At 38.5% G+C, this 25,111-nt stretch overlaps 1 protein-coding gene across 1 annotated transcript in view; it reads left to right on the forward strand.

The window, feature by feature from the left end:
* Positions 1-8,821: 8,821 nt before the first annotated feature.
* Positions 8,822-25,111, forward strand: part of avpr2aa (arginine vasopressin receptor 2a, duplicate a) — a 25,634-nt gene continuing 9,344 nt past the window's right edge. Inside the window, exons 1-5 of the mRNA XM_008413598.2 lie at positions 8,822-9,156; positions 11,443-11,498; positions 20,379-20,755; positions 23,519-23,764; positions 23,979-24,125. Of these exons, the coding sequence (XP_008411820.1) occupies positions 20,381-20,755; positions 23,519-23,764; positions 23,979-24,125 (768 nt within the window). The 5' untranslated portion in view covers positions 8,822-9,156; positions 11,443-11,498; positions 20,379-20,380. The remainder of the gene's footprint in view (positions 9,157-11,442; positions 11,499-20,378; positions 20,756-23,518; positions 23,765-23,978; positions 24,126-25,111) is intronic.

Raw genomic sequence — 25,111 nt, forward strand, 5'->3', positions numbered from 1 at the left:
GAGCAACATAAGGTAAACTGATACTAAGCAGTGTGAGGTAGAAGGAAATGATACATTACTTTTTTTATATCTTTTTTTATCTTTTGCTCAAATTAAGATCTTAAAAGGGAGGTGTGTGTTTGTGTTAAACCATTTTTGCTCATTCTCAACAGAACTTCGAAGGAAGGTAAGTAAAGTTTTTCTTGTTTTGAAATAATCCAGCATAATTTAACACAGAGCTGGAGAGACATCTGTCTGGCCTTTATTGTGAAACAACAGCTGACACAAACAGATTGCTGCAAACTGTTGAAAGCAAACATCCCTTTCTAATAAATCAAAAATACCCTTTGAAAAAGATCAAAATACATACTAATTTCAGAGGCTTGTGGCTTACTTAACGGCTTATTTTGTCCCTGATTAATTGAGAACCAGATTGTTTAAGAAACTCAAGTCAGAGATCTCAGGTCTAAGTCCAACCTCAATGATTTTAAAAGTGTGTCCAAGCCAAGTTTTAGACTTTGTTTTGTTTGACTTCAGTGCAACTCAAGTCCACGTTTTCTCTGTTAGTCCCTGTTAAACATCAAAACAGAAAGTGATCTGAGGAACAGGAGAACAAGGTCAGAGCAGCTCTTTGCGTCGTATGTTAGCGAGGGATGTTCTGATGTGTCTTGTGATGGTTGCCAGCGCAGGTAGGCCACTGTACATCCCAGTGAGGGTAAAACATGTGGTTGACACACAGGTTGCAACAACTATTTAATCCGTATTGACAAGAGAGGAAAGAATGGAATTAAATCAACAGAAAACCCAAGTTGGACGATCTGGGATCTCTGGAGATGCCCACTGGTCCTCTTAAGTCAAGGGAGTCTAACTCTGGTCCTTTAAACCTGCAGTGCCCTGCAGGTTTTAGATGTGTTGTCTTGTTGCAACGGCTGAATTAAATGGCTAAATTACTCCCTAAACATGTCGTTGCATTCCCCAGAGGCAATGATTCAGACATGTTGACCCGTGGTGACATCTAAAATACGGAGAACTCCAGCTCATTAGCCTCAAATTTGGTCACCACTGTCTTCAGTTGTCAATTGGGATGATTGGGAAGGAATTGTCTGCGACAGGCTGGCAACCTGTCCCGGGTGAACCCCACCTCTCGCCCGGAACGTTAGCTGGAGATAGGCACCAGCAACCCTCCCGACAAAATGTAAAAATTTCTGGATCATGACAATATTATATTTTGTTTGACAGTCACCAGAAAGGAAAGTGGGCAGAGAAAGAAGAGAGCATCAGGAACACTGGAAGTCCTGGAACAGCTGCAGTCAGGACTGACGTCTTCAGCCCACGATCTGCCTGCTTTACACTTCAAAAACACGAAACCTTACCAAGTACTTCTGCTCCAGTTTCTAGTGAAAATGTCTTAGCACACTTGAAATAAGAGAAAGCTAATTTAGAAGTAATCTCTCAGATTACTTGGGTGCTTGTTTTAAGTCAGTAATTCCTTAATATCGACGAAAAAGTTCCACTTACTTTGGGAGATTATTCCACCAAAAACATGGAAAAAATATCTCTTTAATCTGTCAATGGAACAAACACTTTTTCATCAATATCAAGGAAAAAAATGACCTAAAACAAGCTCATATTTGCACTAGAAACAAACCCAAAACTGTGTGGTAAGAGTTTGTGTTTTTGCAGTGCACTGATTGAGCTGTGCACTCCGACCCTTTCTAAAAGTTAAATAGAAGGTGATGGTGATGATGTGACCTGGACTGATTGAGTCAAACGTAAAGGGTTTGGCAAACTGTCTTATTTTTATAAGTTTAAAAAAATCTAAAATAATAATGTAAGTCAAATAAACCCTCTAATTGCGGACCGTGGAAGCAGTTCTGCCATGAATTAAGCCTCAATTTCAAGCCAAATAGTGATTTTAAAAAAGCAAACAAAACCAAAACAACTACTTTCCACTTTAAATGACTTCAGCTAAAAAAGAAAAAAAAAAGAAGCCAAACTCTTGATTCATATGTGACTGATAACATCCTTTGGCGAAATAATGACATTCCACAACCACATGTCATCGTTGATTGCTATCTGTTTTTTCTCATACTTAGTTTTTCGTCAACTTCATTAAAAAAAATAAAAATAAAGTGTTCAATGAAAAATGGGGCAATAAATATGTCTGCTGGTTCAAGTGGAGAAACCCCCCCTGCACCCCCCAAAAATCAAGAAAAGCATTTGCGTAAACATTTGGTTTAAATGGATTTGTTGGCCGTATCTGATTTCTAATCATGAACACAAAGCCATTTTACTCGCAGAACTAACCTCTGCTAATCTCCCCCCGACATTACTCTTTTAATTATGGCCTTGGCTGTTCACACAGATTGTACATGAGTGCACAAAAACATACTAGGATGAATGCAGCGGTGCTGTGTTTAGCTCTGCTATCAGGCCGTGCTCCAGCCATATCTGTGCAGGCTGGTGGCTCTGATCTGTCTTCACAAGCTTCCATTTACAACCCGGCTGGCAGTGAGACTCGCAGCAAGGCCGTTCAGCGCATTCATCTATGTCTATTACGGCTATTAGTATGATAAAGCATATGGAGATAATAGTTGTGTGAGAAGTGATTCTGGCTATCAAACTGTGACCACATGCATACACACATATGCGACAAATTAATTTAGCTCCCCTATCCCCCATCCTTTAATTTCATAAACAGTTCATGTCACAGAGAATCCTTTGATACGAGCAGGAAAAAAAACAAAAAAAAAAAACAAAACAAAACAAACATTAAGCACGTCTGGACTATTTTAGGAGGATTATTTGTTCATTGACATCACCTGGAAGCAAAGCAGACCACAAATGTGATCCCAGCAGCAGCAGCAGCTCTCAAATGACATGTCGCTGTGACTGAAGCTTTTATCAAAGGTGAAAGGCTGGTTTTCACCTAATTGAAACAAACAAAAAAAATGTTTTAAGGAACAAAAGCATTCAAATCCCTTGAAATTTTCCGCATTTTGTTTTATTTCAGCCATACATTGATAATCTTTATTGAGATTTTATGTGATAGATCAACATACAGTAGTAAAATAGTTGTGATTCTTAAAATAGTTGTGAAACGGCAGTGATTCTTTGTGTTCTGCCCTTTTTCTAAAATGATTGGGTTAAGTTTTTGTTTTACATTTTGACTGAAATGTAGCAGAAATAAAACAGCCAAAAATCAAACATAATTATTTGTCTTAGATCTCTAGCAAGTGTTTAACGCTGTGACTTCTCTTCTAAAACATTTACATTTTTTTCAATATATTTACCATTATAAATGTAAATAAATACATTGTTATATTTACTAGAGAAGGTGATGTACAGTGAATATTACATTATTGAATATTTTCTTACAAGTTATAAAGTGGCAAAATGTGCTAATTTGTTCATTGTTTTTAAACTACTAATGTTCATTTAAGAATTTAAACAATTTCTTACTGTAACATAAAAAAAAACATTTAGAGAAAAAGACTACAGCGCTTCATACAGCTATTGCTTAAATGTCTGGTTTTTCTGCAGAACCAGTTTTTCTCTGCGCAGGAAGATCACACTGATAAGTTTCTTCTGAGACAGTTTTTACATCCAGCCTCTCTGCTCTCTGGAATCAGCACAGCTTTCTATTAACCAGAATAAAAAAAATTAAAAAAAAGGAGGCCTGTGCATCATGTTTATTCACGGTTGTCTGATGCAGAAACAGCTCCGGATACAGGTAACTGGTTAAAATGCCAATATGAACGCAAATAATGCAGCTGTTTTCTAGAGAACTGTGAGGAGAAGTATGAAAGATGTTAATCAGTGTGTGAATGTGTGCGTGAATGGGTGAATGAGTGAATAATGTGCGCAGCCCCTTTGGGGATCTTCGGCCTCGATAAAATGCTGTACAAGTACAGGCCGTTTACCATTTAATAAAGGAAATGAAACAACTCAGTGATGATCTGTTTTTATTTGATTCTTGAAGATGTTTGTCCTGGAGGAAATAGTGTGTAATATGTGTGAGCAGCAGAGTGAAATGGAGCATCTGTCAAATTTTGCTTCCTGGTGAGGATGAAAGGCAGGCAGAGGGAGCGTTGAGGAGATCTGGAGGATCCAGGATGAGGAGGAGAAGGTGAGTATTTGGTGTGGAAGTTCATCCAGGGATCAGAGGTTAGAAGCAGGGGTTATGCTTCCGTAACTGGAACCAATTAATCACAGAAAGAACTGAGAAGTCTCTGTTTCCTCTGCCACTCTTTTAAGTCTGCCTTGATTAGCTCGGATGAGCTCCAGCTAGAGCTTGTTAACCTGCAGCAATATGCATGTCTCACTTTATTAGCCCACAAAACGATAAGACTGCTTCTTCTGACTCTTCGTGTTAGACTAGATTATTTTGGAGCCATGGTGCAGAATCCATCTGGGTTTGACTTTTTAATCTCTCCTTCCATTTTTTAAGCTTTGATTAATTTCCTCACTAGAAATAAGTGTACAATGAAATCACAAATTTGTAAGTGATATTTCAACATCAGAGTCTAATCAGTTTTTGTGTCATTCCAGACGTCTAAACAGTTGCTCATAGCCAGAGTGAGTTAATTACAGCTAAAGAACTGTTCAAATTATGATCATAAAGCTGTTTTACACCTCTTTCTGGTTCCCTTCTGACATATAAAACACAATCTATCATCTATAGATTGTGTTCTGTTCTTTGTAAACTCTATTATAAAGTTAAACACGACGAAGAAAAAAACATTTGTCTTCTTGACACAGTCCCACAGGCTTATGTAAACGGTCGTAAAAAAGTATTTGTTTGGATGTTTAGCGTTTTTCTAGATACTCATTAGACGTCTGCACTCTGACTTTGACAATGAGTGAAAAAACATTTACTCAGTAAGAATGGATACAAATGCAAGACAACACTTTTCAGATCTTTGTAAGAGGTCTTGAAATGACTAAGTGTAAAATGATGAAAATGTAATACTCAAATATCTTTTTGGTGGTATCTGATTTGCCATTTAGAAAAACTTTAACATTAGGATTTTTATTCAAAAGATTCAACAGTTATTTTTCTGACACAATTTTTAGTTAAGAAATTTGCGAAGAAAATAGACATTTTATCAGAAATTTGTCCTGTGAACACCACATTTGACGATTTCGTAAAAAAAAACAAAAAAAAAAACAAAGCAGCGGAAAACAGCATTTAGAGATAAAACAGAGCTAGCTGAGCTGTCCAGACTGAAGTGTTTCATTACACATTATTGCCTTTAATAAAAGAAAATTAGAATACAGTTACCTCTTAATATTATTATTTTTTTACCATTTCTTTGGCTCAACATTAAAGCTGTACCCAGATGCTTGAAGCAGATGTGGAATGCATCCTTTCGAAGGCCAGTCACAGGTTTGCAAAAGTAATCTCATGAAAAGGAGCTTTGAGATGTTGGGTTTCCTGGTTATTATGAGCCCTAAAAAAAGTCGAACCCCAATTTCTCCGTCCGTCTCGGGTATTTATTGGTCATCTGACGGTTAATGATTCCCTCAGATGTTCCCCAACATTTATCTTTCCAGTGGCCTGGTGGTGTTTTTCTGTACTGTGTGCACAGCTTGACTCTTTTGAATGAACTTCCCACTATATATATATATATATATATATATATATATATGTATATATGTATATATATATATTTATATACACGTTGTTTGTTCCTGAGCTCCAGCTGAAGGTAGCGCTGTCTGCTGCCAACTTCTTTGGACTGGAAAGTGAACATGATTGATTTATTTTCTCTTTTTATTGGAGTTCCCTTCGGCGTGTTCTAGTGTTTCCATCAAACTTTTCTTCACACCGTACAGGGCCTCTGACTTCACTGACCGTACGGCTTATTATGCAGCCTTACTTGTGTGTTTGTAAGAAATCTTTGTGCAAAAAAAAAAAAAAAAAAAAAAAAGGTCCCAGAAAGGAGTTAGGGTGTTAGGGTAAAGGTGTTAGCAGGTGAGAGCCCATCTCAAAGAGAAACAGCTGTCGTTTTTATTTCTGGCTCAAACCGCAGCTGAAAATAAGCTCCAACATGTGGGAGAATGACCAGCCAGAAATCTCAAAGGAAAAGACTGTCATGATCTGAGATATTTAAAGTCTCCACATTCCTTTTGAGCTTCGCTCCTGCCAAGAGACTTAACATGTTAAGCATAAAGATGCTCCAGCAGATGATGGACAGAGCAGAACATTTTTTGTATTGGAACACGAGTATTGGAACAAACTCACCGTCCCCCCGCCCCCCCAAAAAAGATTTTTTTTTTTTTGGGTCATGACCTTAAGAATTTATTTATTTCATTATGTTTTTTTACTAGAATCTTTTCTTATCTCCCCCTCAGGCTCATCAGTTGTCAATTTTGGCAGCGAGCAAATTGGATTAATTTTGCTGCTTTACTGCTTTAAAACAAAATGTTCTCCAGGATCCAGGCAGTCAGGATAATCATGTTAGAGTGAAACCTATTGTCCCACCTCTTCAGCTTAGGACAAAATGGTTCAGCTTGACGAGGCGAGTCAAGCAATACCTGAGGGAAAGAAACACGTCTTCTGACATTATCTGGTATCAGATTGTTGAGGAGGGTGGCTCGGATTTAAATGTTACAAACATAAATGTCTGTAGATACCCCCATTCCCATAAAGTTTAGTGGAAAAAAACAGTTTAGCTGCATTACTTTTCTTTACTTAAAGGAATTAGACCAGATGTTTTATACTTACATTTATCTAGCATCCCTGAACAGGAGTATCTAGTTTATATACTTTGGATCAACATAATTAGATTATTTTTATTCTTTTGCTCTTTGCTCTTTCCTTTGGTTTGTTATTTTGTTTGTATTTCCTTTTAATTCATGTAAAGCACTTTGAATCGCCTTTTTGCTGAAAATGTGCTATATGAATAAAATTACCTTACCTTACCTTAACTTTTAAAATACTTTTTGGAGCGCTTTGCAAATTTTTTCATACCCTCTTACTTTTTTCACGTTTTGACACAATTCACTTTTGCAAATTTCAAATTTGCAAAGTTGTGAAGCAAAAGGAAAATGATGCATGTTTTTTTTTTTTTTTTTTATGTTTGCAAGTAAAAATCTGACAAACGTTGCTCCCATTCACTCAACCGGCTTCAGACGCCACCCAATTTATAGCGTCCATTTTTGTGCTCTGTAGTATTAAAAGGCCGCAAAAATGTTGTGCGCTGACTAAAAAAATATCGCCCTGAAACATCCCTCCAGTAAAAACCGGTGCTGGCGGCCTGAGGCTCTGGGGATGTTTTTCTTTATAAGATGGGGCTAAATACACGGCGATCCTGGCAGAAAGCTCAACACTAAATATCTAAAATTCTTGAGACTTAGGCAGTCATTCACCCTCCGGATGGGCCAAGACATACAGCCTTGGCAAAGATGGAAGCATTTAAATAAAAGCATATTTATGAGTTGGAATGTTCTAGCCAAAGGCGAAGAAACGATAATCCAATTGAGATTCTGTGGCAAGAATTAAAAATTGATGCCCACAGAAACTTTTCCTCCAATCAGACTGAACCACAGCTATTTCACAAAGAAAAATCACCACAAATTTGAGTCTTTTTAATGTGCAGCATAGAAACGTGCCCTAAAGATGTGAAGCTGTACTGACTGGCGGTTCAAAATAAACACATCCTATACGCCGTTTTAGTTTTAGAAGAATTTTGTTTATCATTGCTCTTCCACTTTTCAGTTACGTTCTGTTTTGGTATATTATAAAACGAAGTGATTGACCTATAGGATGGCTTCGGTTTCAGTTTTATTTAGAGATTTCAAAGTGAAGGAAGCTGAAAATATGCGCGTGCAAATCTTCTCAGATTTTTATTTATGCAAAGAAATTGAAAACACTGCCACGTTTCCCTTCCATCTCACGACTATGCACTATTTCATATTTTGCCTATCAAAGACATTTCAGATTAAACAGCTTCTGGCTGTAAAGCAACACAATGACGGAAAGTTTTACTGCACTGCTGCTTTATAGCCACAATTTTCCTGTTGCCTCTTCTGCGTATTTGTGTTGGAGCAAACGTAGGTTTGTGAACACCCCCCCACCCCTCCCTTGTGCACACCTGTGAATGTTTTCATGCATGCCAGCAGTATTTCCTTACAATCACAAGTACCGTACACACCCAAGAGAGAGAGAAACAGAGACAGAGAGAGAGGGAGAGAGAGCGAGAAGGAGCTGTAACGCTGAAATTTAAATACATAATCATTTTATTTATTTTGTGTAAACCCAAGTGAATACATCAAGGGTGTGACCCAGCTGACTCAGCGGCCAAGCATTCCTCACCAGGTGCTCCGGTTCTTGTCCTCCATCAACAAAGGAGTAAAAAAAAACAATAAAAAAAACAACAAAAAAAAACAAAGCGTTCCACAAAAGGTGTGAGCTTGGATTTAAAACAAACACGGCCAATGAGTTATACAAGAGACAAATTATTAGATTGGAAAGGGGATGGGTGTGTTGCTGCGTAACCTTCACCTTGGTCTGTCCTCCTCACAATAATAAACATGGCTTTCTTCTTCACGTCGCAGCCACGGACACAGACAGCACACGCACACATGTATGAACAGAGTTGTCCCTGTGTGTTTTTGTCTTACACACACACACACGCCCACACACTCACACACACACACACACACACACACTCTCTCTCTCTCTTCATAGGTATGTGTAACATCCTCCCTCCGCTGCTGACAGCAGGCTCCACCCTCAGTCACAGAGGACAGGCTGGTTGACCTGGGAGGAGGAGAAAGCTAAGAACGGGAGGTGGGAAGTCAGGGTTGTGGGGTTGGGGAGGAGGGTGGGGGACACAGAGCTGAAATTCAGTTGTGCTGGTGGTATTGGAGGCACGGCACAATGGGCAAAAGCAAATCGAGGGAGTGAAAAGAACTGAGACGCACATGGCTTTTAAATGGACCTCACCAATGAACAGTTGTGACTTACAGCCCAGAAAGGACACCATAAGGGGACCTGCACAGACTCTGTCTTTGAAGCACTGGCCAGGAAAAAAGTTGCCATGTTTTTTTTTTTTTCTTCAGTTATGACAGATTCATTGAGGAGTCAGCTGATGGGACGGTGAGCAGTGTTTGAAAACGCTGAAGAACTAAAGGCTTTAACCTGAATCTGGGAACAAAAACAGGACAGCAGTAAGTAGAAATCTTTCCTTAGTCAGAGGTGATTTTTTTAAAAATTTTTATGGCTGAAACTGATTTGTATTGTGTCATGTTGGTGTTTTTATACTATCACCTAGGCAGAAACGATACTATTTATAGATATTTAATCATTTCTATCTTCTGTAAATGTTGTTCATTTCATGCAGTGGCCAAAATAATAAAATTAATCCATATTTGTTTCTTGGTGGACCTGAGTCAGCACAGTGTATGTTTTATGTTTTCACCGGGAAAATATAGTGTTGTAACTGTAAATATTGTTGTGTTGTCCACATTTTGACGATTAATTAGATTACATGCTACATGTACGTTAAAGCAAAATCATACACTCATCATTGGCATTAAATAAGCTCAACATTGTCTTATTTAAAATAGAATAGAAAATTGTATTTATCTGAAACCAAAGGAAATAGAAATTTGTCTTTGACAGGACTATACACACAAATATAAAACATTAAAAAAAGACAAATACACAAGATGAAAATCATAGACAGGTTATAAAAATCCCTTTGCTGTCGAGGAATTTCTTAATATGATGTTTTTACATAAATTAGAAATGACACACATAAAAAAAATAAAATGGGTTATTGAAATTATGAATGTTATGCCAGAACAGCAGTTCATCCTGTTTTGACTGTAAGTCAGGAAAAAAAATGTTTTGTTGATCATTTGTTGTTTGGTGATTAAAATTTTTATGCATAATTACAAATAATATCAAACATATTATTAAATATTTATATATGACTACATGTATATAATTGTAGTAGTGTTTGTTAAGTGTAGCATAACTAGAATTTACAAACAATCCTCGCCGTGTGACATTAAATCTGTCAAAATGTTTCCTGTTTTGAGTCAATCAAGATGACCAAAGCTATTTTATTTTGCTAAATGCCAGAATAATCTGATTTTTTTTTCATTTTTTTTTTTTCAAAATTTGCTTCTTAGTGTTTGGTGGAATGACCTTTCAAACTGTGCGACTTGGGTCAAGTGTTTTCCTTCCAGAAATCTTTCTCCTTCGTTTGCCCTAATTGTGACTCATTGTGACAGAACAAACATGGCTGAGTCAGATCCGTTGGCCATTTGGCTCACAAACACACCTTTGACGCCCCACCCAAAAATGTTGCTCCGGACACTCGAAACATACCGACACTGTTGTCCTCAAGCCGCTCTAGATCTACTCTTACATTGTGATTTGGGTCGTTGTAAATTGTGCTCAAACCGTTTGAAATGCTGATTTAATATTTTCATGTGTTGTTCTTTCCTTGTAATGTCATGTATTTTTGTCCCTCCTGCTAACACTGAACAATGCCCACATCATGATGCTGCCACCCCACAGCTAGGATGGTGTTCTCAAGTTTCCCCTCGTTTTTAGCTCAAACTAAAATTAAATTTGTTTGCCTGTTTCGCCTTTTTATTGTCTTCTTCCTCCCGGAGTGATTATTTTCAGTACAGCTTTAGTTCCACTTACGATAATGACGCGCCATAACAAACTTCCACCAGTGTCTTCACATCGTCTTTTGTTTTTGTTCAAGAGTTGATACTCGCATTTCACATCAAGGCACGTCCGTCTCTGGGACACAGCAGCCGTCTCCTAGCTGAACTGTTTGATAGCTGGACACTCTCATGGTGTTTACAGTTTTGTGTAATTGAGCAGACAAATGTGGCACCTGCAGGCATCTGGAAATTGTCCCCAAGGAAGAACCAGACGTGTGGAGGTCCTCCGTTTTCTCCCTGTTACGCCGGCTGATTTCTATTGACTTTTCCATGATGTCACATTTGGAAACGTTGCGTGTTTGACGCGTTGCCTTAAATATATATCAACAAAGACACTTGTTCAACTGTATTCATTCATTTTCACATCAAAAATATACTCTTAGAGTCAATATTTCCATCAGATGCTGGAATATCTCAGTAAGAAAATGAAAAAGAAACAACTTTTTTCAAGCTTCTATCACAACAATATGAAATGACATTTCTTATTTTATTTTGACATTGATTCTGGATTTGAACAAATACAACACAGCACTGTCAAACAGTATTTCATGTCTTGTTGACTGTCCTCGATCTGAAGTATTTTGCCCCAGTTCTTCCCAGAGAACTTGTTTGTCTAAGTTTTTCCATGGATTAGCGAGAAGGTCTGGGGGGATAGGGATGAGGGAGGGATGAGGGGCTGTCAGGTCGTTAATGTGAGCCACTGTAGCATGTAATATTAATGGACTGTAATGATGACGCCTCTTAACACTTTTCCTTATACCCAAACAGAGGGAGAGAGGGACCAAGGACACACATGAGGCAACCTACAATGCACTGACAGCGAGGTACGTGACGGAGGCATGCTGCTCACCTTGTGCTTGCCTACCTGTGCAGCCTGTGTGCGGTTTATCTGAAGCTTTTTTTTTTTTTTCTTCAAAATATTAGCATCCTGCCCATATTGTTAAAGGAGAAGATTATGGCTCTGAAAATGGCCAGAGAAGATTTATCCCAAGCAGGAGATTGTTGGGCGTTTGGTTTCTCAAAGATTAATGATTTCTTGCCCGACTTCAGAGGGAGATTTACCAAAACAGAGGGGATCATTTATACCGCAATATTTTCTTTGCCAGTAAAAGTGATAATGGCAGAGTTTTCATGGTGAAACATGTCTTTATGTCAGAATGGTGTCTAAATTAAGCTCTAAAGTAAATCTGTCTGGCTTATCAGTGGAATCAAGAAACCGCAGTAAGTGAAAACAGGAAGCTGACTTTTCCCCGAAGAGAGCAATTTTTTTTTTCTTTCTAACGATGTGCACAGAATCAGCCGCTTGATTGTGGCCCCCGCTAGGAATAATCGCAATCAACACTGTTATTGTCACAGTCTGTTCGCCCTGGTTCCTAAAAGGGAATCATTCCATCATGTGGTGCAGGTCTGACCATATCAGCTGCCAACCTCCAGGCTTATTTTAGTTGAAGTGGTAACACTGCAGCTTTCTTCTCAGTCTGCAGGGGCGATGCTCTGAATTTTACATAGCCTGCGTGACGTCCGGTTTTGTGTAAGGCGCAGGCTTGATGTTGGTGCGCTAGTTAATGATACATAACAAGGAAAACAGCCCATGGTCTCATGAGCAGACATTATCAGTAATGATAGGAGGACTTGGACCCTCTTCTGCATCAGACCTCCCCATTGGCTGAAGGAGGGAAACACACTCCCTGCCTTTGTTTTTTGTGAATGCAAGACGCAGCTAACCTCATTTGAGAGGAGGTTAGCCAGTGACCCTAATAAATAAGCCCAACGAGGTTTGGCCTCACGTCATTAAAATTTCAAGAGCATTAGATCTCCATTTTTCTAACTTTCCTCAATAATGCTAAGGCTTGAAGCCCATTATAGTTATATTTATTTCATATTAGAAGAAGAGAAATGTGTAAAAATGCATGAATAAAAGAAAAAAAAAAAAGCACGAGACAGCGTCAGGAACAGCTGAAAGTTTCCAAAGGGTGATGGTGTTAGATTATCGAGTATCAATGGATAACTCAGGGCACTCAGTGCCCTCCTTTTCTCATCTGAGGAACCTCATGCGTCCCATAAATTTGTTTAATCGATTATTAGCTTAAATGGTTTGCTTATAGTCCTGGAGTTTCAACGTTGTTAGATTATTTTATTTATTTTATTTTTTTTGCCACACTGAAAGATTTCAGATCATCAAAGTAATTTTGATAACATAAAATGGAAATCAGAATAAATACCAAAAGCAGTTTTAAAATAGTGCTTTCAATAACTACAGGAAAAGTGTCAAAACCAACCTGCTGCAGATTTTAAAAAAAAAGGTGATGTCGCCCTAACATTAATTGCTGAGTTTTGCCACGCTTTGCAGCAATTCCTGCCAGTCAGCATTTGTGATAACGGAATATCAGAAATTTTGTCTTTTGCTTGCAAAATTGTTTCTATACAGCCACATTGGAGGTTTTTGTAGGCTGCTTTTATTTTGTTTAGTTCGAGGCAAACTTATAGATGCGTTTTGGGTAATTGTCTGCTTTTGTCTGATATGCTGCATAAGTTTTCCACCCAATGTAAGTGTCCCACTATTTTGTAAGAACTTTTGTAAGAAATCTGCGTCGCCTCCTGGAAGTGTTGGTGATGTCCTCTTCGACTGATTTTGGTAAACTGGACACTTCTGGGAAGCTTCCCTGATGTTTACTCAGTGTGCGGATAATGGCTCTGTGGTTCACTGCAACCTAAATGCCTTAGAAATGGCTCTCTAACTCTTTCCAGGCTGACAGATGCCAGTGTCTTTGTTTCTCATCTTTTCCTAAATTTCTTTAGATTGACTCAGAATGTATCATTTACTTTTAGCTTACTTCACATTTTTAGTGCTGTCCCGATTCTTCAGGTCTGGTAGTAACCAGGCCTGGGTTTGGTGAGCAAAATTAAACCAAATAAAGACACCAAACACAAAGTGGGCAACCACTTTACCACATATCCCCAGATGGGTTTGATCATCCATATTCAGGGGTCACCAACTCCAGTCCTCAAGGGCTACCATCCTGCAACTTTTAGATTCACCTCTGCTCCAAAATGTCTGAATTTTCTCACCAGCATTCATTCCTCTCAGCAATAGGCTGGAAATGAGCAGTTTATTTGATCCAGGTGTGTTTGAGCAGAGACACATCTAAAAGTTGCAGGACGGTAGCCCTCGAGGACTGGAGTTGGTGACCCCTGCTCTAGGTCTTAAATATCCTCAAATGGCTGAATGTGTTGATTAGATGCATTGATAAAACTACATGGGTCAGGAATGGTGGGGTTGAGGTGGTGAGGAGTGACGCAGAGACCCAGGTTGTAAATGAAATGATGGGTTTAATGAAAGGCTCACAGTCCAGAACGGGCAGCACGGCGGAGAGTTAGCGAACAGCTAATACCGGTAGCAACTGATAAACAGGACTAACATGCGAGCGAACACAAACCAGGACTTGGCAGTTCCACTGGAGAGTATCGGCAGCAATTGACAATAGACATACGTTTGACAAGGACCCGACGAAGAACACAGACAACAGGTGAGACTAAATACACACGGGGTAATCAAGGGAACGAGACACACCTGGGAGACAATCAACGGGGAAGACGCAGAGACGGAGACGCTGGAAGCAAACTGAACACAAAAAACTCCAAAAATAAACACACAGAAACACGATCATGACAACATGTTAACTAACAAAATATTAACAATCGGCTGACTCAGCTGATCATTAATATTGATATTAAATGTCCAATTAAATATTGAAGCTTTGTTCACACTTATGTATTTTGACACTTTACAAATAAACGCAGATTTGATTTTATTGATTAAAAATATTTAAGCACATAAATGTTACATTGAACCTTCTATTCATGTGGCCCGTTAGGTTTTCAAGGGGCCACATAAATGATATTTGACCTCCGATAATATTCAATAATATTTGACCTTTTGGATGGTTTTGGACTCAAAGTTTTTAGTCAACCCATGCTAACAGAGAGGTAGTCGGTAATGCAAAGCCTTGAATTTACCCTCCACAAATTGAAATGCATAAGTACATATATATATAGCATCAAGATGTCATTGAGAATCATTCGGAAGGTGAATTTACACTGGATGTGAGCGCGATAGCGAGGTTCTGATGAAATATGGAGTTTCAAAGACGAAATTGTGGTCACAGCCACTTTATCATGCAGATGAAATGTCAGCCGTCCAAGCCGGTGGCACCACATGACTCATCCAGTATAAAGTTTATATTGTAAGAACCTATTGATCTGTATGTGAAGTGTCATGCCGTATGAAGGACAGTTGCATATTATACTCCCAGTAATAAGCTTATATCAAATGTTTAGTGCCTGTCAGCTTGGATTTATTTTAAGTGTGCCTTTTCCTGCTGCCACACCCTATAAATTAGGAGTTATTTGTTGCCAAATAATTAGACGTACTGGAGGCACTTTGACAGATGGAGAAGCGACGAAGTGATGAAAACGAGAGGTGAGAACAAAAACAGAAGAAGAGAAGATTAGAGGAGGGAATCTGCAGCATGTTGTTGTGGTTCACGCAGGGCTGCTAATGAGGACTGAGAGGTTCCCATCGATCAGATCAGGTTGGACCTTGTCAACGGAAACTAATCAAGGGACTGACAAGTGCAATCAAGACGAGCAAGGCTGAGGGAAGGTGATTGATTTCTAATTATGTTTGGATTACAACACCTAATGTGTGAAAACTTGTTTCTCGCCAATTGGCACAAAAAACATCTTGGTTTCCTTAAAAATACTTATTTGGTTAAAGGTGGTTAATATAAATATTCTATAGACATCACTGTCGTCTCAGTTTTATAATATAAAATTGGCTTTAATGATTTTTTTGTTGTTGAATTCTTCAATACTTTTATCATCTTGCCACACAGACAGACATTATGTACAACCTGTCAAGACAATGAAAAGCCTCTTTATAATACTAAAAACATTCTCCTAACCTTTTAACTGTATTCAATTACAAGTAAACAGATTTGGCATGTACAAGCAATCGTTTTGCTTTCTGACATAATGGAATATTTATGCAAGCCTTTTCTGATCAAACTGGGAGAGGGATTCATCATGTCGCTTTCCTCGAGCTTTGTAAGAGTTTGACAAGTTTATTATTGCCATTCTGGGAGAACAATGTGTTTTGAATATTCTTGATTTCAGCTTTTCAGCCTTCTTGGGGGGCTCTTTTGTACTCTTTTTTTTCAAACTGTGTAGTTTATTTTGTTCAGTTTGTAACAGATTTGGATACATGAATAGCCAGGTTAACTCCTCATCCTTTTTTCTGACAAAATCGACTTTTATTTAACTTTTATTTGTTATGTTTTGCTCCCCCCTCACCACTTGTGAAGTTTGGTAGTTTTTTTTTTTCTTTTTAATGCTACTGTTTGAATTGTTTTTAGTCAGCTTAGTAAGATGTGTGCACTATATTACAGTTGCCTTTAAAAATCAAACTTCTCAGTTTGGAATTAGTGTATGCTTTTAATCTTTTCTGGTTGTGATACTCTGTCTCAATTTTATGTCAAGTACTTTTTGGGGTTTTTTTTACAACCCAGAGAGTTTAAGGATTTTTTAAAATGCAATTCTCAGTTACCAATGCAGCACAGATCATCTTAAAACTGACATTATACAAATCCCTCCAAATCCATCCAAGGCATGACATAATCCTGAAAAATATGAAAAAAATTGAGTATATTTATATTTATTTAGTATGAGAACATTTTTTAAATGTATTTTTGCAAAACTAGTGGCAGCACATTTGTTGACCCCTCGTACAATTTGAATGATTAAATGTAACTGAAGAATTTTGTAATTTCATGACAGAGAAACTCAGCATTACGGTTAATGACAGTTAGAAGAAGAGGAAGAAAAAGGAGAAATGTTAATCCATTTCTATTTATTTTCCATCCTGGAACAAGGACTGTTTCACAGACCTAAGTGTCGTCTTGTTTGTCTCAACACCCAACTACATGGTTGCATTTCCTTAATTCTTAGTATTAAATAAACATAACCTTGTTTTACATTTTGAGAAATTGTGTTTTTTTTCCTTCTCAGCGTTATGTCGGTTTTTCCTTCAGTACAGAAACGTTATTTGGCAGGAGGAAGTGGGACACTTTGGATTGTAACGACTGATGATCCCTGGTTTAGGATTTTTCCATCCATGATCTTCTATTTGCCTGAAGTACGACTATGAACTGGCACAGGCAGCCATTTCTCTCAGCCCCTTTTCAAAATAGTAAAGACAAACAAGACAACTGCTATTTATCTCATGGCTTTTGTATCTTAGCAAAGAGATGGATCATCTCAGAGCACTCTTTATGTGTCTCTGCAATCAAACACTTTGTCAATCATGTTCACCTAAAAACTGTTCTTTAGGACATCTGGTGCTGAACTTTTATTGCCTTTTTAACTTGGCATATCTTGCACATGATGTCATTTAAGAGAATCACCGAAACATGTGGTAGAAAAGACTGAAAAGGCGCGAGGGGCTGACTTGTAATGTTTTTATACACTTTTAACAATCTGTTTCTGTCTGCCTGAGGCTTTGTATGTTTGGGCCTCATGCTGGAAGGCAGCACAAGACAGAGCGGTAAATGGATGGTTGCACATCAGCTTGTCCGTGGGGAGGAAGGCGGAGGGAGGGCTTTTGGGGATGTGTGGGGTTTCCAACTCTGTCATTAATCAGACTGAAAGCTTTAGAGTAAAGAGGGGAAGCAATGTAGTGGACCAACTCCTAAAAGCAGTGTTTACAGTCCATCCAGCGTGGGGAGATGGGATAATTTGAGCTTTACATTAAGCCAGTCGGACAAACGGGGATTGATGCAATGAGCTTGGAATACATTAAACCGCATCCGGCACGGTTCTGGAGACGTGATGTTCTCTCACCATGCAGCGGCGAGCTTTCCTCTTTGAATACGGGAAATATGAGCGGCAGAAGTTTTTCGGCTCTCCTGTTCGTGTAGTCCACCGAGCAAGTAGCGCAAGCAAAGCAAATGAAGCTGAAGCAATTAGCTAAAACAACACAATGTCTTTTGACGGCTCAGAACAGCAGGAGCTTAAAATGAAGAGAGACATTTGCAGACATACACCTCTGCATGAAATTAATTGATTGCTCGGCTTAAACTTAATATAAGTTTATTTGATTTTTCGTCAATACTCTTAATTATTTTTCCATGACCTCCGTGTACTTCATTTGCACATGTAGCAGGGAAAAAAAATCGGGATTTCACATGAGAAACTGATGACACAGGGAGCGGTTCTTTTAATAAGATTATTTATTGGTTTGGAAGTAGCACAGCAGCTCTTATTAATGAGCTCGTAAATTATGCTGTAATTACAGAGAAGGACATGAGTCGTACCAACGCAAGGTCAGAAGATCCCTTGGTGGAGTGGAAGACCTTGCTGTGTGCAGAGGAATATAATTAAAATGTAATAGGAAGGCATTCTGAAGCTTTGAATTCAAACAATATTTCTGGATGGACTTAATATTTTATTTGAATAATAATTAATAAAAAAAAAAAAACACATGTAAATATTAATCAAAAGCGTTTCTCTCCCTCTTTCCACATCTCCAACCTCCTGTTGGACAGAAAGGACCAGCTGGACCCGCTTGAAAAATTCCTCAGGCAGAGCCATTACATCAGGCTGGGGGTATTATAAGCTCTGTTATCTCACAAGGCCGTCACTGAAGGGGTTATTATTTGCAAATTGGTCATTAGGCCTCAGTGTAGCGGTGACAATAACCTCATAATGGAGTATTAGTCACATCTGATCGCTGAATATCATCACTGTTCAGTTCAGGGCTATTTATAGGGGTGGCATCCATTCTCATCGTGACACTTGTACTGAAAGACACAGAAGTTATTAAACCGGGAGGAAGCCAATCAGATGGCACTTGGTGATAATTCATACATGTATCCTGAGAGGTAACGACACCTTAAATGTTATTGTAAATATTTTACTGGTACAGCTGCACCAGGGGCATATTGTAGGTGCCCGAGTAAAATTACAATGAAAGGCTTCAACAACAAAAGGCCCAAAGATTCATTTTGAAGATTACAGAAACAAAAAAAAATACAGGAAAATCTAAATAGTTATTCCCAATCCCCACTAAGAGATCGGAATACTGATGAAAAGCAAATCTATCTGCAGCTCAACTATTTTACAACGCAAGGGCACTAGAGCACATATTTACATTTAAAAGGCTGCAATGTGCAATGTGTGATTTAAATTTTTTTTTATATATATACAGATTTTTTTTTTTTTTTGTCACACATCCATGTTTCTGATAAAAGAGGACAAAAAAAACAGAGTACTTCTTATGTTAAAGAACAGTAAAAAGTTAAGTGTAAGAAGAGCGTTTAGTTCTTCACAGCATCATATCAAGTGATGATTCCCCTTCAGAAAAGAGTCAGAGCTATACACTTTTATGGAGCTAAAAATACTGAGAAACAATGTAAAGTAGTAAATAACAACAAATGATGTAAATTGGAGAGTAGTAGAAGAAGAAAGTAGCAGAGTGAGAAACGGTGGTCAGTTTGTCGTCCAGCAGCCAAAGCCTGAAGCAGCATATCAAAAAGAAAAGTTTTAAGCCTCTTCTTAAAAGTAGAAAGAGTGTCTACCTCATGGACTAAGACAAGGAGCTGGTTGTCTTTGTCTGATGTAATTTCTTTTAATAATTTGATACATTTTTGACAAAATCTTTAGAGTTCTACAACAAATGTATTTTTGGATTTTATGTCTTGTCTTTCCAATCCCTTCATTTGTCCTTACATCCTTCAGCCTGCATCCAGTTTATTTGACCAAGCTTGAACCCCTCACCCCGAGTTACCCATGACTCTGTTTCTCAAATTATCATCTCACCCCTCTCAACTTTCCATTCTCTTTTGGCATTTATTTTGAAGCAAAGAAAAATAAACCAAAAAGTTTATTGCGATCAAGAGCCTGTGCGACATGTTGGAAGGGGGAAAAAAAAAGAATGAAACAATGTATGAGAGAGAGAGACAGAGAGCGAGAGAGAGAGAGAAATCTGCTGAGAAGGGAACAAAAACAAGGGAAAACAGGAATGCTGGGGGCTGGGGTAACCATGGGATGAGAGCGATTGAGAGCAGAGGTGAATGGATGTAGGCTGGTGGGATAAAGGGAAAAACTGTCAATTCAACCTTGAGAAAGTTTGAAAAAGAAAATAAGCTGAAGTGGACTTGCGTCAGAAAAAAATTGGAAGTTTCGAAAGATGGACAAGCGGAGACGTTACTAAAAAAACCAGAGAAGCACCGAAATGGAACATGATTGGCGCAACGTCTACCTTTCAGTCAAAACTTCATAAAACTAGTTAGGAAAATCTATTTGTGGCTCATAATGTGAAACTTTTCCTGATGTTCCAAAAACAAACAGTCTGTGGTCAGTCTGTGAATCCTCGTCTTTTTAAAAGGTCCAAGAGTTTGGATAAATATGGAAAACAGAATTTTAAAAAAGCACCCAACAGAACCCAGCAAATAAAAAAATAGTTTCCATTTGGATAATTTAATAATGAGTAATTTAATTATCTAACATGATACTTGTGTCGTGACAAGACTGCATGTACACAGGCTCCTTTCTGAGTGCGTGTCCAAGTTTAACTTCTGCTTGTTATCTTCAGCCGGAAATTGTTTTTCTAAATAATAAACACATTAACACTTTGCTTGTTTTCTCAGGAATGGAAAGGATCAGCGTGGAAACAGACTGGGATGGGTTAGGTCTCTCCTCTCCGGGCGACACGGGAAGAAACAACGTCTCCTCGTTTGTCACTGAGCTGAACTCGTTCAACATTTCTCGCGGCGGAGGGTCCCTCTTCGGGATCTTAATAGAGAACGGCTCCAACGCCACGGCTCACACCGTTCCTCAGCCCAGGGTGAGGGACCAAGGCCTGGCCCGGGCAGAGATCGCCATCCTGGGGGTGGTGCTGGCTCTCACCACGCTGGGCAACAGCTTCGTGTTGTGGGTGCTTTTGAGAAGGAGGAAGCACAATGCACCGATGCACCTGTTCATGGTCAACCTGTGTGTGGCTGACCTGGTGGTGGCGCTCTTTCAGGTCAGTTCGTCTGGTTTAACTAAAGCACTGACAGCAGATCAAAATGTGACAAGTTGTTCTTTATGAAATTGTCGAAGTAAATAAGTAATTATTTAGGTAAGCAAAGAAGTAGACGAGTGAGTAATTAGGAAGGCAAACATATGTAATAATGTGACTTTAGGTAGGTTAATGGGTAAGTAAACAATAAGAAATAGTGTAAGTAATCAATGTATTAAGTAGTTAAATATGTAAGTCACTAAGTAAGTAATTAATTAGATGATTTATCAGGTAAATAAGAAACAAAGCAAGTAGCTAAGGTAGAAAACAATTAGACTTGTAAGCAAATACATAATAAGGTAAGTAGCAAGAAGGTGAGTGTTTAGGCACATAAGTAAGTAATCAGTAATTCAGTACTAAGTAACTAAGTAAGAGTAAATAATTTGGCTAGTATGTAATACCACTAATGAATAGTTCATTTTAGCAATGTTAAGGAAGAAAAAAGAAAGAGAGCGAAGGAAATAGCAGTCACTGAATCTAAAAAAAACAACAAAGAAAACATATAATTTGGTGGGTAGCTAAGTAAAAACGTAAGCAAGAAACTAAGTAAATATTTGGACAAATAAGAAAATATGTGATTAAAGAAATAGGTAAATAATTACAAAATCAGTAGTTGAGTAAATATGCACAATAGAAAGTAATTAGGTTAGTATACAAGTAAGCAAGTGATTGAGTGCACAATCAGACGAGTAAATAAGCGAGGAAGAATGTAAGTAGTTAGCTTAGAAAGTAAAGTTGATTAAAATATAACCTAAATAAATGGTTATTTAGGTAATTAACTAGGAGTATAAGTAAGTGAGTAATGGGTGTTAGTAGTTATGATAGTATGGATGTATGTATGTAGGTCAGTAAATACACAAACAAAAATCAATGAAAACATAATAAATAGCTGTTCATTATTTTGTTAAATATAGAGAGCAATGTTTAAATCTTTAGTTTGTTAATGCGTAATGTGCAAATTTGTCCTCAACTTCCTCAGTGTTGCAACAGAATCAAAGGTCAAAGGTCGGAGCACACTGTGTGGCTTCCAGGTTTATCTTTGTCAGCTCACCTGGCTGGTTTACAAAATTACAACTGGTTTGTTTTGAGTTCCTGAGAAGAAGAATTATATTAAAATAAAAGAAGAATATTTTCCTTTCGCAACCTCGTCCAGATCTTATTAGCTCTGCATGTGTTTGCATAAAATACTGGATCACCTCTGAACTTCTTCCAACTCTCTATCACCATCCACCGACTTGTTTTGCCAATCTAGCATCTCAGATCCGGACAAGATATTTCCAGAGGGCTTTAAAACTAAGTAAAAGTGACGTACTGGTTGCACTTATGCGTTGATGTTTCCGTCATTATGAAAAACACATTTTGGAGACCGCTCACTCAGAGAAGATCTTGCAGCGAACCAAAAACAACCAGAGTAAACATGCCAGCTCTTTTGCGTGCCAACGTCAGGCTTCTCTGGTTCCAGGTCTGTTTTGATAACAGGTCTTGTTGTGCATAAACCAAACGGAACCAATTTGTGCCATCATGACATTTGTAATGTTAATGACGCGTTCAGACGACTTTCAGCCACTGCACATTTTCAAATGCTGTTACATCATTGCAGCTTTGAACTCTTGCTGATAAGAACCGTAATGTGATGTCTCAGTAAAATTTTCCTGTGCTTGTCATGATAATGCAATACAATCGTCAATTTAATACAATAAAATGTATTAATAGCAGGCAGAGTGTATTGCTAGATTATTTCTTGTCATATCAGACCCATAAACTTCAACGTATTCTACTGAGATCTCATCTGATATACAAAGTAGTACTTGTGATGTTTTTTTTTATTTTCCGTTTAGATTTATTAATTTTTCTTTCTACAAAAACAGCTTAAAAGCATTACATGCGTCTATTCAGCCCTCTTGACACAATGCACTCAATAAAATCCAGCGCAACCAACAGCCTCCAGATGTCACCTAATCGGAATATAGAGAAGAAGAGAAGATTGAACACTACACACACCCTTCACACACACTCCTAGGTTGAAATGTGGAGATGCTTTTCTTCAGTTCAGTTAGGGGACCTGATGGGGCTAAAAACACGGCAACCTTGGGAAAAGAAGCTTGACTTTTTCGTCCACTTCACATTTATATACCACTTTACATTTGCCTGACACAAACACATTTCTGGATGTGAAAAAAAATGTAGAACTCAAAAATAAAAACGATAGGCACTGTAGGTTGTACCTGTTAAGATTGTTAATGTGTATTAGATGGAAATATTAACAGGGACTCAAATGAAAAATCTGACAGTTAATGAACAACTAAAATGACACTGTTTTGCTGATTTTTTATTATTTTTGTGTGCAGCTCAGCATTTTTATTTTTCAATTTTTTTTAAAGTCCAGTCAGAAGTCAACTTTAGTTTCATACATGAGTTTAGGGTCAATTGCTGGAACAGTTTTTGGGTGCATATAAATAGACTCTTGATGTTAAGGTGATCATGGAGGTGCGTAATCCACTGTAACATTGTGATTTACTGATGTGCGTCTGGATAAGAATAGGAGCCTGTGGTGCAGAAGGATAAGCCTTGCAGCAGAGATAACACCCAGTATCACCTGTGATGACCTTCAGTGTTTCACCTCTACATTTCTGTACCACAACAAAAAAACATAAACAAAACATAAACAACAACAATGCTTTAAAACGAGCTGCAACTGATAGCGGTTTTCTAAATGTTTGTGTCCAGGTTCTGCCCCAGCTGATATGGGACATAACAGAGAGGTTTCAGGGGCCCGACTTGCTCTGCCGGTCCGTCAAGTATTTGCAGATTGTGGGGATGTTTGCTTCCTCCTACATGATAGTTGCCATGACAGTCGACCGACACCATGCCATCTGCTGCCCGCTGCAGGCCTACCGCGTTGGGGCTATGTCCCGCTGGAACACCCCTGTGATAGTGGCGTGGGCCCTGGCTCTGGTCCTCAGCATACCGCAGGTAGGGAGGGGCGAACAAAACACACACACACACACATGTTGAAATAGAGAAATAAGCCCTAATCAGGTCTCCACACCCTGGCTTTAACAGACCAGCTCAAGGTGTTGGTGGTTTATTTTTAACTATATGAGGTCACTACAGTTCAGGTGACTGGAAACTACTTTGTGTCAGGTCTGAGGGAGTGGTGACCACAGGTTCTTGTTACATCTCTCAGGTGTTCATCTTCTCCCGCTCGGAAGTGGCTCCGGGTGAGTTCGAGTGCTGGGGTCACTTCACCGAGCCGTGGGGGCTGAAGGCCTACGTCACCTGGATGACCGTGGCTGTGTTCCTGCTGCCCGCCCTCATCATTACCATCTGTCAGGTAATATCGGTTGCGCCGGCCGCTTCCCTGCAGCGTGCACAGACTATTGATAACAGGATTACATGCTCAAGGCAACCTCATCAGATAATGATGCATGTGGCATGAATGAAATGCGAGGTGCACTTGGCAGCCATTGTTCAATCACACACGGGACGCTGCAGTTGGTGTTATGTGGCGGACAGGCATTCTGGACTGCCTCCCAGCGGTCCTGCTCTATTTGGGGAAAGATATTTCAAGAGTCTGGCCGTTTCTCCCTAATTAAAAGAGAGCTTGGAGGTCCACCGTTGAGGCGGCTGCTCTGAGAGCGACCTGCCAGGAGGTCGCCAAATTGGTGGCCCATTTCTCAATCTGGCATTTCATATCAAGAATATTTTTGATATACAAAGGCTTTCAAATGTGGACACAAAAGTGTCAAAACACTAGTGTTTGTCATTTAAAAAAATGAGGTCACATTTCTATCGTTTCCACATAAAATAGATTATTCTTTACAATGTAGCTGAGACAAATTAATATCTGAGACAGATATTAAAAAGGTGTAAACCGCCCTAGAGTAACACTTTGCTAAAACACATTTTGACTCTGTGTTCAGGTTTCTTTAGCATGAGTCTGTAACATCTTACATCTTTTTTTTTTTTTTTATAACTTTATTTTTATTTTTGTTAATGTTATTAGAACACAATCAAGAAAAAAGATCAAACAATAGAAATTATAAAACAATAGAGAGAATAGAAAATATAAGAAACAAAAAATACAGAATAAAAACAAAAATCACATCAGGGGGGACTCATTTTTGTAACACAAAACAAAGACAGAAGGGGACCATTCCTATCCAAAATTAGTCCTGTCTCGATGTGAAGTTTGTCCATTTTTCCCATTTGTCCATGCATTGCTGTTCCTGTGTCCTCAGTCTATATGTTAGAATCTCCATCTCAAATAATGAATTCACAGTCTGTATCCATTCCTTTGTGGTAGGAGGTTCAGGTTTG

The sequence above is a fragment of the Poecilia reticulata genome, linkage group LG7, assembly GCF_000633615.1.
Source record: "Poecilia reticulata strain Guanapo linkage group LG7, Guppy_female_1.0+MT, whole genome shotgun sequence".
Classification (NCBI taxonomy): Eukaryota; Metazoa; Chordata; class Actinopteri; order Cyprinodontiformes; family Poeciliidae; genus Poecilia; species Poecilia reticulata.